A 19,377-nucleotide genomic window follows, 5' to 3' on the forward strand; every position below is an offset into this window, starting at 1 on the left:
AAAAAAAAAAAAAAAAAAAAAATCTTTTCAGTTCTTCTTGTATTTCCTGGAACCCAAATTCCTATGGATAACGGTTAAACTCAAATGAATGTCTAACTAAATTCTAGACTGATGATGGTCATATAAGTAGAGTAGAAACTTCAATTAGCAGACTGTGATGGCTAATTTTATGTGTCAACTTGATTGCACCACAGGGTGCAAAAATTTAAACGTATTTCTGGATATGTCTGTGAGGGTGTTTGGGGTGAGATGAGCATTTGAACTGGTGGATTTAGTAAGTTGAATGCCTTCTCCAATGTGGATGAGCTTGATCCAATCTGCTGGGGGCTTGAATAGAATACAAGGTGGAAGAAGGAGGAATTCACCCATTTTCTTGCTGCCTGCCTGCTTGTGCTGAGACATCTGTCAGTCTTTTTCCTGCTCTTGGAGTGGGAATTATACCATCAGCCTTCCTGGGTCCCCAAAAATACAGTTGGCAGATCAGATCGTGGAACTTTTTAGCTTCCATAATCATGTGCACCAATTCCTTATAATAAATCTCCATATACTTCTCTGTGTGTGTGTGTGTGTGTGTGTGTGTGTGTGTATGTGTATCTCCTATTAGGTCTGCTTCTCTGGAGAACCCAGACTAATACACAGACTCCTACTTAAAGAATAGGTCTTGGTTTCATAACAACAATTAATGCTGGAGTATACATTCATCAGTGTATTAGGCTGAGACAAAACATTCAAGTTTTGGATATGTCCTTTGGTCAAAGGTATCCTAACCAGAGTGACTCCATCTTGAACAAAGGCCAGATAAGGCCAAACTGGCTGGGTTACATTACCAGGGGGTTGGGCACTCCTGGTCATAAGATACTTACAGTTGAGGGAACGAATTAATGATGCTAACTAAATAAAAACCTAGAACTCATAGAAATGTCCTGACATTTTAAGAACAAAAAGCATTCTTAGTTTAATAGAAGTTTTGCTTTAAAGATAGTAGTACACTCCTAAACTCTTGCTGAAATAAATAGTAACATAGGAAAATAACAATACTAATAGCCTGTCACAGCTGATCACGAGCTTTTGTAATGAAGTTCACTATTCTTAACGTTAATAACCCATATAAGCCAGCATTCCATTTAAGGTAGGGACATTCCTCCTCTTGCTTTCTGAGGCTGCTCTACTCTGTAATAGAGCAGTTGCTAATAAATTGTTTTAAATATATTCTGTGACTTTCCCTGAATTCTTTCCCATGTGAGATTCAAGAACCCGCTCTTGGGGTCTGGACAAGACCTCTTTTCCAGAGACACCTTTATCGGACTTTTGATCATTTGAATAAGAGGGTCCTGACTCAATTACCACCCCTGAAACTCCAACTCAGTAGGTGGACCATGTGGTAAAATGGACACTAGTTCATAACCTTAGTCCAATCATAGCTGCGTGACCTAGGGTTCTGTGTCACCTTCTCTCTCTCCCATTTTAAAGAGTTGAAGAGAATGGTCGTGTACATTATAATACAGTTACTATTTCATTTTCTATCTGTTAGCCTAACATACACCACAATGTCGGGGATCCATGCAAGTGTGCTGAATATACCACGTGGAGATTTTTACTTACTAAAGGATTTCTATACTCCATTTTGCGTATCCACTATGTGATCTATTGAGTCCTCAGGCTACTTAAACTCATAGAATTAAGCATGTCACAGCATGCTCAGAGGAGAAGCAAGTAGTTCTTACCATCTAGTTCAACCATGGTAACTTTCCTTGTTCTGTCGTAGCCAAAGGGCTTTAGTTTGTCACAGCCAAAGATCTCCTTTAATTCTGCCTGGGGATGCGTGTCACTGGGTTGCCTCATAAAGGATCCTGTAACTTAACTCTCATCCATAAGGAATGTAGGTTGACTCAAATGTAAGGTTACAACTGGTCCAATAAATATTTCATTCAGGGATGACTATAGTTCTCTCAGAAGACAAAGGGATAGTTGGTTGTTTAAAAATCCAGGGAATGAAACAAGAAAGCCAAAGACAAGATCAGAGTTTACATTTTACCTACCTCCTGTTGAATTCACTTCCTGTCCAGTCTAGGGAGGGCAGGATGAGACCATGATACTGGTCTCAAACATTCAAGAATTGACCCCCATTTTTTTTTTTTAAAGCAATGAGTGTGTTAAAAAAACTTCAACCAAATTACATGTAAAGGAGTTTAACTGAGCAGTGAACAATTCGCAAATCGGGCAGCCGCCAGAATCAGCAGATTGAGACAGACTGCAGGGATGCCCTGTGGTCAGAACAAATTTACAGACCAAAAAAGAGAGGAGTGACATACAGAAATTCGCAGCGAGCTACAGAAATAGCTAGATTGGTTACATATTGGCATTTGTCTTATTTGAACACAGTTTGAACACTCAGCAATCTGAGTGGTTGAAGTGTGGCCGCTGGCAGTGGCCAAGACTCAGTTACTGTTACAGGCACATACTTCCAAGTTAGGTTTTCAATCTTATCTGCCTATTGAGCTAGGTTACAGTTCGTCCAAGAGGACTCGACTGTAGAAGTATGGAGTCCTTCTCAGGCCATATTTAGTTTGCTTTCACAGGTGTTAATCCTGCAAATATCAGTCAAAATAATTTTTAGCAGGAAATCAGAATAAACAACTGACAGCAGATTATGTGATTCATTTTCCTTTCTTACAAATAGGGTCTAGTAAGGCGGGCGAATCATGAGCTCATCCTGGCTAATATGCTGAAATCCCGTCTCTACTAAAAACATAAAAATTGCTGAGCGTAGTGGCGCACACCTGTAGTCCCAGCTACTCAGGGAGGCTGAGGCAGGAGACTCGCCTGAACCTGGGAGGCGGAGGTTGCAGTGAGCCAAGATGGTGCCACCGCACTCCAGGCTGGAGACAGAGTGAAACTCCATCTCAAAAACAAACAAAAAACCACAACCTTGCACTCCTGCACTACAGCAGTCTCCTAATCTTCCTGTATAACTCGTCCTCATCTTTCTCTAGTCAATTGTTACATCTAACTTTATATTTTTGGCTGCTTTAATTTTTAGTTCATTTTTTTCCCCTTAGGAATAGGCAACACTTAATAAAATCTTTTTTTTAAAATCGTTTTATGGTAACTTCAATTTTCTCTTCCTTGCTCTATTTAAATTTTGTTTCTTCAGCATTCTTCAATCTGTTTCCTATATGTTTGATTATTTTTCCATTTCTCTACAGGAAAAGGCATATTTGAATAGTTTTAAGTACGTTCCATTTGTATCTCCATTTAACCATGAAAAGGGTATATACACAGACATCCTGGAAGGTCTTCCTTTAACAACATATTAAATTCAAGAATTTTTATCTCCACTTTGGGAGGCCGAGGCAGGTGGATCACCTGAGGTCAGGAGTTTGAAATCAACCTGGCCAACATGGTGAAACCCGTCTCTACTAAAAATACAAAAATTAGCCGGGTGTGGTGGTGTGTGCCTGTAATCCCAGCTACTAGGGAGGCTGAGGCAGGAGAATTGCTTGAACCCAGGAGGCAGAGGATGCAGTGAGTCAAAATCGCGTGACTGCACTCTAGCCTGGGCAACAAGAGCAAAACTTCGTCTCAAAATAATAATAATAATAATAATAATAATTTTTAGCTCAAGATTTTTGTTCAAATAACGTTGAAGTGTAAAAATGGACTTGTTTCACATCAGTGGTGTTATGACGATAAACTAAACTTTAACAAGCAGGACAAAAGGTGAGTTTTTTGCTTGTAAACTCTATCCAGACTCAATAGCAAAAAAAGTTGCACGATGGTGTTTATACTTTTAAAATTGTCTTAACAGCTGCCTTGCTTTATTTTTGCTTTTATAGTTAAAGAGGAGAAAAAAGCTTTTATTTCCTTAATCTCTCTAGACCATGAAACAAAGAGGAAACATTAATGTATTCTCAGCTGGTGCCTTTTTTTTTTTTTTAAATGCACTTTCTGCTTTCATAAGCCTGTGTCTTTCTAAAAGCGGCTCCTTGATGAGGTGAAAGAACATTAAAAAAAAAAAAAAAAAAAAAAAAAAAAGCCTTTGAGACAGAAGCCTGGGTCCTTGCCCTAATTCTGCCACTTACGAGCTCAGTGATCTTGGGCAAGTTCCTTCAATATCCACCATCAGTTTGCTCACCCATAAAATGGGGTAACTATATCTGCTTTCCCTTCCTCACTTAGTACTTGTAAGGACCAAGCAAAACAATGCAATGGGAAGTTAAACACTGAGCCACTGTGAAACATACGCTATAGTTCCCACTTGCTGATGGTCCACCTTCACAGGCTCATTGAAAAAAAATTCAAGATTTAAAAAAACTTTGCGAGGCTGTCGCTGCTGGATCACCTGAGGTCAGGGGTTCAAGACCACCCTGGCCAATATGGCAAAACCCCATGTCTACTAAAAAAAATTAGCTGGCCATGATGGCACACACCTGTAGCCCCAGTTACTCAAGAGGCTGAGACAGAAGAATCGTCTGAACCCAGGAGGCGGAGGTTGTAGTGAGCTGAGACTGTGCCACTGCACTCCAGCCTGGGTGACAGAGTGAGACTTTGTCTCAAAAAACAAACAAGCAGACAAAACTTTACGGCATTATTCACAGTAGCCAAGAGGTGGAAGCAGCCCAAATATCCATTGACAGATAAATGGATAAAGAAATGTGGTCTATACATGTAATAGAATATTACTCGACCTTAAAAAATGATGGAAATTCTGTCACATGGGACAACATAGATGAATCTTGAGGAGATCATGCTGAGATAAGCCAGTCACAGAGGGACAAATACTGAACATGTGGAGATAAAGAGTGGAAAAATAACAGAATGAAAAGGGTGAGAAGGGGGTGCCGGGAGGAGGAAGAGAAGTGGGTTAAAGGGTACAAGCATACAGTAAGATGGAAGGAATCAACTCAGTGTTTGACAGCAGAGTAGGATGACTTGATCACAATGCATTATATACCTGTAAAAAATGTCTTAGGTAACCCATCAATTTGAGCAGACAAAAAAAGGAAAAATATTGTAGCATGGTAGTTGTCAGGGACTGTGGGGGGTGGGGGGGATGAGGAGTTGTGCAGATGATGTAGAGTTTCACATTTGCAAGATGAAAAGGTTCTAGGGATCTGTGGCACAACAGTGTGAAATACTTAATACAATTGTACACTTACGAATGGTTATGAGGATGAAAAAATGCTTGGGCCGTTAAGTAAATTGTGAATTGAGATTTAAAATGAAATTAAACTAAAATAACAGCCTTTGTTGGACCACACAGTTAGCAATCATCTTGCTAACTTTAGAGACAATCACACTGCTGGTTAACGTAGGCTCTTCCTCCAGAGGGTCAGTCACTAACAGTGGGGGCTTATATAATTTGTGCCCTTCTGTGGTCATCAGCACTTCCTTCTCCAGCAGTGCTGGTGTCCACCCATTTGCCATTTGGCCTATGATGCTCTTTTTTTTTTTTTTTTTTTAAGAGACAGGGTATTGCTCTGTCACCCAGGCTGGAGTATATTGGTGCAGTTATAGCTTATTGTGGCTTCTAACTCCTGGGCTCAAGCAATCCTCCTGCCTCAGCCTTCTGAGTAGCTGGAACTACAGGCATGTACCACCATACCTAACTAATTTTTCTTCTTTTTTGTAGAGATGAGGTCTCATTGTATTGCCCAAGCTGATCTCAAACTCCTGGCCTAAAGCTATTCTCCCACCTCAGCCTCTGAAAGTGCTGAGATTACAGGCATGAGCCACCAAGCCAAGCCTACAGTGCTTTAAGTCTCATAGCTACCACATTACTCAGTGATACACATTTTTAGCAAGACCATTAGACCATGAGCTTCTTGAGGGAGAAACCACATCTAAAATCTCCAATCTCCCTTCCTTAAACTCCTAGCTCGATAGCATAATACCACTCATCAAATGTTTGCTAATTAAACAAATTCTACTTTTTTCCAGAGTTTTCAACATCTTTTATTTGGCCATTGATCAGGCGAAAACTCGTAAGAATAGAGAGGGTTCACTGTTTTAAGCTCTGCATAAAAGTCTTCATGTCATTCCTTGTTCATATCTGGTGGAGAAAAAGGGAGGGAAGAATTGCATACTTATAGCTGTGTTTACAATGATACAGCAAAGATACTCAGTTATCGTGCTCTAAGATAAAAAAAAAATAAGCTTGAGCTGCAAAGTTTATAATAATCCTTCCTTAATCCATGTATGGTTTTGAAATAGCCAGAAGTCTATGAGAGCAGCCTGGCCAATACAGTGAAACCCTATCTCTGCTAAAAATACAAAAATTAGCAGGGCGTGGTGGTGCACGCCTGTAATCCTAGCAACTTGGGAGGCTGAGGCAGGAGAATTGCTTGAACTCGGGAGGCAGAGGTTGCAGTGAGCCGAGATCACGCTGCTGTACTCCAGCCTGGGTGACAGAGATTTTGTCTTAAAAAAAAACAAAAAACAAAAAACAAAAACAAAAACAAAACGGTAGTAGTAAACAGTCCTTACAAGGATTCTGGAACAAGAACAGTTTTAAATCTGGGCAAATCTCAGCCTTCTAGAACTTCCATTAATAAAACCCACAAATCCATGTCAAAGAGCACAGAACCAGATAGAGTATCAGGTTCCTTTTAAAACATGTGATTGTTACCCATAAGAAAGTTAAAACTAGCTTAACAGGTAGATTGCCAAGATAAATATAACCATATTAACCATAAATAAACAGACAGCAATGTATAATTTTATTCCCGAATACTTGGTATTACTCAGGAAAGAGCATGTGACAACAAGAGAGAGTTCAATTGCTCTTGATAACTAAGACAGAGATCTGCACCCGTGTGACTAAGAAGCAGAGAACACATCTCAAAGTTAGAGTACAGAAGACAAGGGCTGTGCCTTCGTCACTGGGATGGATGGGGATGCAACCTGACTTGCCACGGCAACTGCTGTGAGATCAAGCAAGTGTGTGAATGCCAGTCATATCCCAGGCAGGTCTGTAGTCCCTGGACATCTCAAATCTACCTTACAGCACTCACCACCAAGTGGCAAACAACTAAGCTGATAGTGACCATGTAAAATAGTGTAAGACCACACCTAACTACAGAGGAGGCAAAGACACTTGTTTGATCACTTCCCATTCAGATTCCTCACTACACCCTGAACTGCTCCACGGCAGGTGCTATGTGTCCCAGTTGCCTGTGCCCATCACAAGGGCCAGAGTAGGGAAAGACGGGTCTAGGAACCTTGTGCTTTGTAAGTAACAGCTTACTCAATTATCACTGGAATCCTGTGAAACAGAGGTTAGTGTCCTTTTACAAATGGCAAAACTGAGCTTCACCTGTAATTTATCAACAAGACAGGCAGCCAGTCCATGGCAGAGATGAAATCCAAATCCAGGTTTCTGAGTAGTTGCAGTAGAGACTGCATGACCCGTGCCCCTAAAATATTTCCCTTCTGATAATCCACAGGAAAAGATTTGCTGACCCTTCAACAAAGGTTTCAGGTTTGGAGGGATGGAGGTAATGTGAGTGGAAATGGAAAATGCAGAGAAGAAAGGGTTTAAAGGAAAAGACTGGGAACTCGATTTTAAGTGGGTGGCAGAACCAACAGAGATCCAAAAAGAGGACCTGAGATCCAAGCACTCAGGAGAGAGGCGAAGACCAAAGGCACCAACTACAAGTGACGGCTGAAGCCTGGAGAAGGATGGCAGAGCAGAAGGGAAGACGGCAGTGGTTTAAAGCTCACTCTGGAGGTGAAACTCTTCACTCAAAGGAAAATGCACATAAAGGTCCCAATATATAAAATACGTGTGACTGGGCACAGTGGCTTATGCCCGTAATCCCAGTACTTTGGGAGGCTGAGGTGGGTGGATCACCTGAGGACAGGAGTTTGAGACCAGCCTGTTCAAGAGGGTGAAACCCCATCTCTACTAAAAATACAAAAAATTACCTGGGCGCAATGGCATGTGCCTGTAATCCCAGCTACTTGGAAGGCTGAGGCAGGAGAATGACTTGAACCTAGGAGGCGGCAATTGCAGTCATCTGAGATCATGCCACTGCAATCTAGCCTGGCCAATAAGAGCAAAACCCCACGTCAAAACAAAACAAAACAAAACAAAGCATGTGAAAGTAGCACTGTTCTGGCTGAATCCTGGATACAATGCGCAGACCACAGCCGGCTGGGCATCCCCAAGCCTCTGCAGTGACTCCAGAAAAATCCATGGATCTCTTGGGGCTCTACAGAGCTCAGTCTGGAAACCAATGACATGCCTAAAGCAACAAACATCAGGAGGCCAAGGCCCAAGCATTTAGTTGAATGGACTTCCACATTTCAGGTGAGGGAACAAAAAGCTGAAACAGAAGGGACTGAACAGGAGCCACCGGAGTGGTAGTAGGAGTGGACTTTGTGTGTAGCCAGCACCTGCAGGACAAAAGTGACTTACCAGAGAAGAAAAACAAATTGAGGTTTGCAGAGATGTTAAGGGAAGGCTTAATAAAAGATCAGTGGCTTTGTGATTAGGAAGTCACTAGAGACCCTCAGTAAAGAGATGGAGACAGAAATCAGTTTCATGGTGTTAAAGAGTAAGTAGGGAAGAAATTGGAGCAGGAGAATAAAGCCTGGGGTGATAAGGTTGGCAGTAGAAAGAAGGAAAAAAAAATAGGATAGAAGGGATGACAGTGTTGTTTATTTCACAAGGCATGGAGACATTTCTTCTTCCAAAGGGGTAAGGAAGAAAAAAGATGAATGTGGCAGGTTGTTTGCAGAAAGTGGTTGCAACATATCCCACCTGAATCCACACCCTTGGTAATTCCCATTTGACTCCAGGCTTAGCCCTGCGACTTGCTTTGGCCAATGGGACATTAGCAAACATGACACAAGTGGAGAGGTGATTATCACCCCGCTTGGAGCTTGCTCTCTCACGAAGTAGCCCTGAGACCAGCATGCGAACCCTAGCCAGCCTGTTGGAGGATGAACAACCATATGGAGGAGAACCAGATACCCATGCTGACAGCTATCAGCCTCCAGACACATGTAACAAACCATCCCAGGTCACCTGGTCACCAACTCACCGGACAACTGGCCAAGGATGTGTGGCAGAGAATTGTAACCTAAATAAAATGGTGACTTAACACCACTAGGCTGAGATCTGTTCGTTTTGCAGCAAGAACTTCGAGAGTAAGGATTTTGCTAACAGTGCAGTCATCAATGCTGTATGTATTGTATGGTCATGACTGCTCAAATAATTTCAACATGCTTAAAGAGGCTGGGCACAGTCGCTGATGCCTGTAATTCTAGCACTTTGGGAGGCCGAGGCGGGCATATCACTTGAGGTCAGGAGTTTGAGAACAGCCTGGCCAACATGATAAAACCCCATCTCTACTTAAAATACAAAAATTAACCCACATGGTGGCAGGGGCCTGCAATCCCAGCTACTCCGGAGGCTGAGGCAGGAGAATTGCTTGAACCTGGGAGGCAGAGGTTGCAGTGAGCCAAGATGGTGGTGCCACTGCACTCCAATTTGGGCAACAGAGCGAGATTCTATCTCAAAAAAAAAAAATGCTCAAAGATACAAGTTTTGCCTTTTCCTTTTATATCTTTCAAATTGTCTATAATGAGCAGCGATTGGGCATTAAGTGCTATTACTGTTGTCATCATTAATATTATCATCAATTAACATTAGAGGTGAGTAGAAGAATGGCAGTACCAATGTGTGTGATTGTTACCTACCCAGTCATAAGTATATGTCAACAGGGAAGAGAAGCCTAACACAGGTACAGCGGGCTTCTGCATATTTCTTCTTCATCACAGGTAGAAAAACGCAATCTAAGCTAATGTGTATTTGAACAATACACAAACTAATGCTCCTAGAAATTAGACCTATACAGCCAGTTTTCTAACTCTACTTGAAAGGTGTATGCTATAAGCAAAGAGTTGACAATTTTTTAATGCAAGAAGCATGAAAATGTACATTGTGAAAATAATTTCAGCCTAAAATATTTTTCGTAAGAATGTGTGACATATTTTGTGCTTGTGTTTTTCATAAGATATTGCTGCTGGATTTGTATCTTAAAATTTTTTTTGAGACGGAGTCTTGCTCTGTCACCTAGGCTGGAGTGCAGTGGTGTGATCTCAGCTCACTGCAACCTCTGTCTCCTGGGTTCCAGTGATTCTCCTGCCTCAGTCTCCCTGTAGTTGGGATTATAGGTGCCCACAACCACGCCTGGCTAATTTTTGTATTTTTAGTAGAGATGGGGTTTCATCATGTTGGCCAGGCTGGTCTCAAACTCCTGACCTCGTGATCCGCCTGCCTTGGCCTCCCAAAGTGCTGGGATTACAGGCATGAGCCACCGCGTCCGGCCAACACATTTCTTTTCCTCTGTAAGTAGCCCTCTAGTTTCACACCTGCCATGTATTCTTTGGATTCTCCAGTAGTCTATCTTGTAGGTTTAAGAACATATGCATTGTAGACATACGTGTATATTTCTCTCCTACCTCCCACATAATGTTCGCAGTAAGACATATTTTTAAAACATGTTTAATATTTTTTTGATATAAAAAAACTATCTTCAGGCTGATGGGACATAAAGATGTTCATGTTTCTTCTTTCTTCTTCAAAGGCTAGTTAGGGGAATTCTCTCAATCTGTAAGGCATTTATGAACTAAGGCAAGATGAGAAATATTTTTTCTTTTTTGTAGTATGTTTATTGAAAACTATTGGGAATGAAACACGGTCAACAGAACTAATGCTTCCTCCTGAAAATATGTTTTTAGAAAAACTATAAGCCCACAGATACAAAGAACAGGAAACCAGATGAGAGTATGTGGAAACATAGAATATAGAACGCAACGAACAAGCAGTAATTAGCAGAGTAGAAAGAGTTAGAATGAGAGTACCTGCATGAGGCGGGCAGGAGGGCTAAGGAGTAGAAAGCCGATTGCAGCTGCATGGCCCTGGCAAGGAGGAGGAACTGGAGGTTCCAGGCACCTCTGAAGGAAGAAGTATGGCTGGGGCTGAAAATAGCACTGACTGGACATTGGACTTATCAGAATCCATTTTCTCTCTCCCCTCACTTCCAGAAGACCAAAGGTTTATTCTCTGGAGAGGATGACCAGGAGATTTCAGACAATCAGAGGGACAGCTGAGAGTAAAGGCGAGTGACATACTGAACATAGGAGGATTAAATAATTTTAAGATCTCCATCCTAAGTGATGAAACTCTAGCCACCTTTTCCTGGACTACTGCCAGAAGCCTGTGACCGGTCCAACAGAGCCAGACAGGAGGCTGGGGGAGCCCTGTCTGGGGCATTGGCCAGATTAAAAGATAATGGTGCCCCCTCCCACCAGTTCTTCGGTCCCTCCCCAATTACCCTATACGAGATGACCTGTCAAGAAGCTTTGCCACTGCATTTAGAGCTTCCGATCAGCTTAACAATGTCTTCCCCTTAATTATGAATAGATGATCAAAAATTAAACATTTGAACCTTGTCCAGAGTCAGACAGAGTCTCAGCCCAGCTGACGGCCTTTCCGGAAACTTCAAGTCTTCAGGCTTTCTTTTAGTCAAGATAAATGATAAGCCGGACTTGTTGAAAGTAGAGAAGTTTGATAGGTCAAAACTGAATGAACTCCAGGGCATAGTGGCTTGCACCTGTAATCCCAGCACTTTGGGAGGTCGAGGCAGGAGGATTACTTGAGCCCAGCAGTTCGAGACCAGCCTGGGCAACATAAGGAGACCTTGTCTCTACATTTTTTTTTTTTTTCCTGGAGACAGAGTTTCACTCTTGTTGCCCAGGCTAGAGTGCGATGGCATGACCTCGGCTTACTGCAACCTCTGCCTCCCAGGTGCAAGTGATTCTCCTGCCTCAGCGTCCGGGGTAGCTGGGATTATAAGTGCACACCACCACACCCAGCTATTTGTTTTTTGTATTTTTAGTAGAGACGGGGTTTCACCACGTTGGCCAGGCTGGTCTTGAACCCCTGACCTCAGGTGATCCACCTACCTCGGCCTCCCAAAGCACTGGGACTACATAAAACTTTAAAAAAATGTTAGCAAGGCATGGTGGCGCATGCCTGTGGTCCCAGCTATTCTGGAGGCTGAGGTGGGAGGATTGCTTGAGCCTAGGAGCTTGAGGATGCAGTGAGCCACTGCAACTTCAGCCTGGGCAACAGAGTAAGATCTTGTTTAAAAAAAATAATAATAAACAAACCTGAAGAAAACAAGTACTGAAGAAAAAATACTCCTCCCTTCAAGGAAAAAATTTGCATCATAATATCATCCCTAAAGAACCTTGTAGACTCTGCAGTTTTGGCCGTCTGTATCTGATGACATGTGATCCAGCAGGAGAAAGAATGTTTGCAAACATCATGAAACTGGGATTTCCTCCCAAGAGCAAATTTCAGCACTGCCTAAGCATCTTGATTTTAGGCTTGTGTTCTGTAAACCTATATGTAAGAGATTTTCAACGTCTTCTCATGTCTTCTCACCTATACTCCCTAGCTAAGAAGTTGGGGGTATGGTCAGGCACAGTGGCTCATGCTTATAATCCCAGCACTTCAGGAGGCCAAGGTGGGCAGATCACTTGAGGTCAGGAGTTCAAGACCAGCCTGGCCAACATGGTGAAACTCCGTCTCTACTAAAAATACAAAAATTAGCCGGGCACAGTGGTGCGCACGTGTATTCCCTGCTACTCGGGAGGCTGAGGCAGGAGAATTGCTTGACCCCGGGAGGCAGAGGCTGCAGTGGACTGAGATCGTGCCATTGCACTCCAGCCTGGGTGACAGAGTGAGACCCCATCTCAAAACAAAACAAACAAAAGAAACAAGTCAGGATAGTGAATGTTTCCTTAAGTTCATTTGAAAACTTATCATTGGTGTATAAATTCCAAATAGCAGTCAATAATTTCTCTACTGATGACCTTTGTGTAGGTAGTCCTTGCACTTCCCACAGGAAAACCCAGTTTTAACCCTCTACAATAGGTGCTTCCAGTTCATAATCTTCATGAAGTTGCATGCTTTTGGAGCTTCTTACAGTTTATTTTCACTTCAAATATACCAATGAAATAATAAATATAGTCATTAAAAATCAAACATTTGAAGAAAGTCTCCATTATGTAAAAGTAACATCAAATATTTAAAAAGCTTGAAAAACAGTGACAGTACGAGAAACTCCAAGAAAATTAGTATCTTAAGAGACATAAGAGAAAATATTATGGCTATGGAATAAAAACAAGAAGCTATAAATGAAGAAAAGAAGAAAGCTCTTGGAAATTAGACATTTTAACAAATATAATTTTAGCAGATGGGTTAGAAGTTGGGAAAAATTCAGGTACAACAAAAAGATGGAGAAAAATGATTACAGAGAGGCTCAAATCAAATACCTCACCAACCAGAGAGCCAATGAAAAGAGGAAAATATAGGGGAAGAAATTATTCCGGAAAAAAAAAGACGGTTTCCAGAACTGAACTAATCAGCCCTTCACAATGAATGTATGAGAAGCTGAGTACAATACACAAAAAGGCACAAACCAAGGCATGTCATGTCAAAATGTCAAAATACCAAAGGAAGAACAGTTCTCAAAATATTAGAGAATTTTAAAAACCAAAAATCACACTTAAAGACAGAACAGGCCGGGCATGGCGGGTCACATCTATAACCCTAGCACTTTGGGAGGCCAAGGCAGGTGGATCACTTAAGGCCAGGACTTTAAGACCAGGCTGGGAAACATGTAGAAACCCCGTCTCTAGTAAAAATACAAAAATTATCTGGGTGTGGTGGCACGTGCCTGTAATGCCAGCTACTCAGGAGGCTGAGGTGCGAGAATCACTTGAACCAGGGAGGTGGAGCTGCACTGAGCAAAAAAAAACAAGAAAAAAAGAAAGAAAGACAGAACAGCAGGGCTGGACTTTAGAAGACCATGAAGTAAACCTTCACAAATCTGAAGAAAAATGTTTTTCATTCTTGAATACTACAACCAGCCAATTTGTTAATTAAATGTGAAGGTAGAGTAAAGACATTTTCTCAAGAAACTAACCTTTCTCTGGAAGGTTCTATGTTTTCTTGCCGTGGAGCCTTTACTTATACTGACTGTTATATACATTGTATTCCAGGGCCTGGGAGGCATTTCTCTCTTCATATCCCTCTTTGTACTTCAAGAGCCAAACTTAATCTCTCCATCCTGTAAGGCAGCATTCCTCCACCTTTTTGGCACCAAGGAAAACAGTTTTTCCATGGACTGGGGTCTGGGGATGGTTTTGGGATGAGTCAAGCACATTACATTGATTGTGCATTTTATTTCTGTTATTATTACATTGTAAAATATAATGAAACAATTCTACAACTCACCATCACGTAGAATCCGTGGGACCCTGAGCTTGTATTCCTGCAACTAGATGGTCCCATTTAGGGGCAATGGGAAACAGTGACAGATCGTCAGGCATTAGATTCTCATGAGGAGTGCGCAACCTCGATCCCTCTCATGCACAGCTCACAAAAGGGTTTGTGGTCCTGTGAGAATCTAATGCTGCCATTGATCTGACGGGAGGTAGAGCTCAGGTGGTTATGTGAGCAGTGGGGAGTGGCTGTAAAGATAGATGAAGCTTCCTTTCTGGATGCTGCTGTTCACCTCCTGCTGTGTAGCCTGGTTCCTAAAAGAACACGGACCCCTACTGTGAGGTCTACTTTTAAGCCACCACCTCCTCAAAGAAGGATTTTCTGTTCCTGCCAGTAGGATGCAGTCTAAACCTGGGTGCTCACAGACCTCTCTAACCCTGCCTTCCCCACAATGTATTGTATTCCACCTTTTATGACCACGACTTTCTCCTGAAACAATGGAAGCTTCTCACATGCAAAAGACCTGCCTATTTCTTCTTTGTGGCTCTGGCCTTGCAGTCCCTTCTACTCACCAACTGGGTCTCACATTTTCTTTAATATAGGAGATACTCAATGATAAAAGAACAATGGACTCAAGATTGAAGGTTATTCTATTCGGCTAAGAAGATCACATTGAGTCCATCGTTGCTTTTTTTGTTTTTTGTTTGTTTTTGACAGAGTCTGGCTCTGTTGCCCATGTGAGAGCGAGAGATCTCAGCTCACTGCAACCTCTCCCTCCCAGTGTCAAGTGATTCTACTGCCTCAGCCTCCCAAGTAGCTGGGATTACAGGCATGTGCCAACAAACCCAGCTAATTTTTATATTTTTAGTAGAGATGGGGTTTCACCATGTTGCCCAAGATGGTCTCAAACTCCTGACCTCAGGTGATCCACTTGCCTCGGCCTCCCAAAGTGCTGGGATTACAGGCATGAGCCATCATGCCCGGCTGAATCTATCTTATCTCTGCTTCAATTCCTTCTACATCCAGATTTCCCAACTCAGAGTCTCTGCATATAGGGCAGAAGACAGCGTTTTTTGAGAATTAAAGGAGAAAAGAAGAAAATTATTATTTCAATTAAAAAGAGATGATCAGGTGACCCAGCAATTTCACTCCAAAGTACATACATATGTGAAATGAAAACATATGCCCACACACACAGAAAATATATACAGGAATGTTCATACTAGCATTATGCACAATACCTAAACAGTGGAAACAACCGAGATGTCCAAAGGCAGCCACTCACAAAAGACCACCTATTGTAAGATTCCATTTATATGCAATATCCACAATAGACGAATCTGTAGAAACAAAAGCTGAATAGTGGTTCTAGGCCTGGGGACGGGGGTGGTTGGGGAAAAAGGAGAGTGACTGCTGACAGGCTTGGAATGTATGGGGCAATGAGAATGGTCTACAACTGATTATAGTGATGGTTGAACACCTCTGAACATACTAAAAACCATTGAATTATACACTTCAAATGGGTGAATTATATCTCAATCAAGTTGTTTTCAAAGAGAAGATCAACATGGGAATAAATTAGATTCATATATGACTTGTCTTTAAGGTAATATCAGAGAGCACAAACTGAAAAACCAGGATTTGCCAAGTATGCCATAACTGCACAATTTCAAAACACATATTGGGAACCAGAAAACACCACGTTAAAAAACAATGTCATGTCAGTTGGTATGTATTGGCCTCAAAATTAACATCTAATCTGTTCACTGCAGAGTTTAGTCATTAAGAAAAGCCTTAACAAAGTGGTAGCGGAGAGTATTAGGTTTATTGACAGCACAGAGTACTTCGTTATATAACCTTTTGCAGGTCACTTAAATTTTAAAAGACAGTATCTCTAGTCTCACTTCTTGCTAATCACGTTCTTTCATAGAGGTATTATTAGGCAATTAGTGGATAATGTGTTTGTATTTATACAGGACCAGGTCTGCTAAGGTCATCGGCACAGACTTATTTATTACATGTGATCTGTAAGGTGAGTAAAAGCACTGACTTGTCAAGTCTTTCTGTTTGAGAGATGCTTTGATGGTTATAAAGTAAATGTAGAAAATGTCTGATTCTTCCAAAATGGCTGTGCAAAGTGTTTTTAACTATTTAAAGTTAAATAGCATGAATTGTTATGTTTTTAAACTTTAAGGCTTCATTTTGAAGGTTTCATGAAGGCACAATGATATTTTGGCAAAGAATGAGGCTATTTTTAAAGATAAAAGTAAAAATTTATAGAGGGAGCTAGCACTCTACAATCCCTATTTTGCATTATTTCTTCAAGAATATTGGGATTAATAAACCAGACCTACCAAACCATGATTTTAATATAAAGGAAAATTCAATCCTCATCTTTGTATTTTTCAGACACATTTAAATTCTCACTTACCCTCGTGTATGTCATTTGAATACATCAAAGGTTTAAGATATTGACCTAATTTTAAAGAAAAATATAAACTATTTAAAAAAAATTTTTGTGGGTACATAGATGTATATATTTATGAGGTAGATGAGATGGTTTGATACAGGCATGCAATATGAAATAAGCATATCATGGAGAATGTGGTATCCATCCCCTGAAGCATTTATCCTGTGAGCTACAAACAGTCCAATTACATTCTTTATTTAAAAATATACAATTACGTTATTATTGACTTTAGTCACCCTATTGTGCTATCATATAGGTTTTATTCATTCGTTCTATTTTTTTTTTTTTTTGGTACCCATTAACCATTCCCATCTCACCCATTAAATAAACTATCTGTCATTAAACACAGGAAATAGTTTTTCAATTATTTTGCCTCTGTTTTAAAGTCTCTTCATTTTCTTTTGTCTTCTACATCATTCCTAACTATCAACTTTTTAGGCAGTAGAACAAGTAACATGACCCTGGTTTGATTTAGGAGCAACATTTTGATCCATGCTTGGTTGAAATATATTTTAAAAGGTCTTTGCAGCAGTGTCATTTAACTCATGACGTAGCCACAGAGTCAGGAACAAAAATGCCCCAATTAGATAACAATTGAGAACCAAACCTACAGTCTATTGGGCTGTATCATGATGGGACATGAGCCCGAGAAACTGTTCAATTTTGGTATGTGAAACTTACATGAATAAATTAGCCACAAATAGAACAATCTTATTTTCAGAATACAAATTGTAGTTTTTTTTTTACTTTTCTTTACACACAATGCAAAATATAGAATATAGAATTCAGACTCTCAGCTGCAACCTATATTAACTACAGTGCTGACTGTCATACATTATTTAATGTTCTTCATTATTTCATTTCAACTTCACAATGTTCTAAGTGGCTAACATTGGTAGAGCAGATTCGTTGTTGGCAACTGGGCCACATCCAGTTTTACCAGTTTCCACCATCACAAAACCCTCCCTGCATCTGCTATTTATGAACTGCCTTTCAGAGAAGACTGTCAGTCCTGGAGAAAATTTCCCTGCCAGTTGAGGTAAGAACATCATTCTGATATACAGAAGTACTGCTTTTTAGAAGTCAAGGTCTCCTGGCAGTTCCTCAGTAGACTAGGATGGCAGCCGCGCTAGAGGTCATGAATAATGTATTACATAAGGGCTGTCCATGCATTCAAACCAGAATCTCCTAACCACAATTCCCATAGCAACACACATAGATTCTACTCATCTCAGAGATGAAGCAGCCAGCAGAAATGCTATCCTGGTATTTCTAGCACGATCAACAAGGCACTTAGCCTTTTTCAAAACAAGTTTTTCAAAGGAAAATCAACAACCATGTTAAAATAGGTTCATTGGGAAGCGACTGAGTATCCCAAAAACCAAGCTACCTTCAACTCGAACAATCTATGCCTTAGAAATCGCCACTATTCCAAGGACAGCATGGGAAAAAGAATTCAAATCGTTGCAATGAGTTAAATGAGACAAGACCTGAGATAAATCCTGGAACTATCTATTTCATAGCTGCTTTGCAGTCTCCCCTCCATATATACACACTTTATCCTGCAGAAGAACATGTTCTAAGAGAAGAAACTTCTAAAAATCAATAAAATCCTTTGTTGCTCTTTGAAAAGCATAATGTAATCGATTTTGAAAGTAAGAGGATACTAATATAAAACACCTATGAAGTAAAATTCAGGGGAAAAACTGTTCAAGTCTAAGAAAATAATAGCTTGAAGTCAGTCTGTTTTTTTTTTTTTTTTTTTTTTCTTAACAGAGATATAATTTACTGGGGAAATGAAGTAAAATGTGTTGATATTAGGTGCCGTTTTTCCTCTTTGCACATTCAGGGATCCTTTTGTATGTGTCCAAATAAGCCATCCACCCACAGAAACGAGTTGCTTGGATTATAAAACAACATAGACGACCAGTCTTATACAACACACTTCCCTTTTCTACTAAGGGAAGAAACTAGGCTCCATTTCTTGTACCTTTCTAAAACCCGACGATGAAATGCTCTAATAGATCAAACAAGTTTTAGGGGAAACTTCCACAGGTGGTCTATCAGGGGCACAGCACAACTTGCAAAGAAAGATCTTGGCAGGAAGGAAATGATTTTACCTTTGCTTTTTCCAACTGTGCCTGGGCCTGCCGCTCCGCTTCTCTGCGCACTGCTTCCCGGTCCTCCTCCAGAGATACATCGGAATCGGATGGACGGCTAGTGTAGGAGTCTGCCGAACCCTGGAGAGGAAAATGTACATTTTAAAGTAGATTCAATCTATGATGTTTGCATTGGAAAAGTCTCATCGACACAGCAGTTAGCTTCCCGGATTGTGCTATACGTTCCTGAAAAGAGGAGAAAATAATTCATTTTGCAGCAACCTATCTAGAAAACCATGCTCTGATTTGCAGACATTCAATAGAATAGTTGTGTCTACTGAGTTGCCATTCCTTCCTAAGCTTTATATTCCAAAAAACCACCCTTCCTGGAAGCCAGAACAAGTTGCTTTTATAATTAAACAGCTTGATGGTGCAGTGCAGAACTGAAGGACAACGATGGGTTTCAAGGATAGCTTCAAGAACAATCTACATGCTAAAGCAGG

The 19,377-nt window shown here is 40.9% G+C and overlaps 1 protein-coding gene across 12 annotated transcripts in view; it reads right to left on the reverse strand.

Annotated features, from left to right (window-relative positions):
- CACNB2 (calcium channel, voltage-dependent, beta 2 subunit) overlaps nucleotides 1-19,377 on the reverse strand; it is a 449,623-nt gene that overhangs the window by 129,804 nt on the left and 300,442 nt on the right. For all 12 annotated transcript variants that reach the window (XM_011968888.1, XM_011968890.1, XM_011968887.1 and 9 more), the window contains one exon: nucleotides 18,896-19,015. In XM_011968888.1, the coding sequence (XP_011824278.1) occupies nucleotides 18,896-19,015 (120 nt within the window). The remainder of the gene's footprint in view (nucleotides 1-18,895; nucleotides 19,016-19,377) is intronic.

Source organism: Mandrillus leucophaeus, unplaced genomic scaffold (genome assembly GCF_000951045.1).
Source record: "Mandrillus leucophaeus isolate KB7577 unplaced genomic scaffold, Mleu.le_1.0 Scaffold863, whole genome shotgun sequence".
NCBI classification, from domain to species: Eukaryota; Metazoa; Chordata; class Mammalia; order Primates; family Cercopithecidae; genus Mandrillus; species Mandrillus leucophaeus.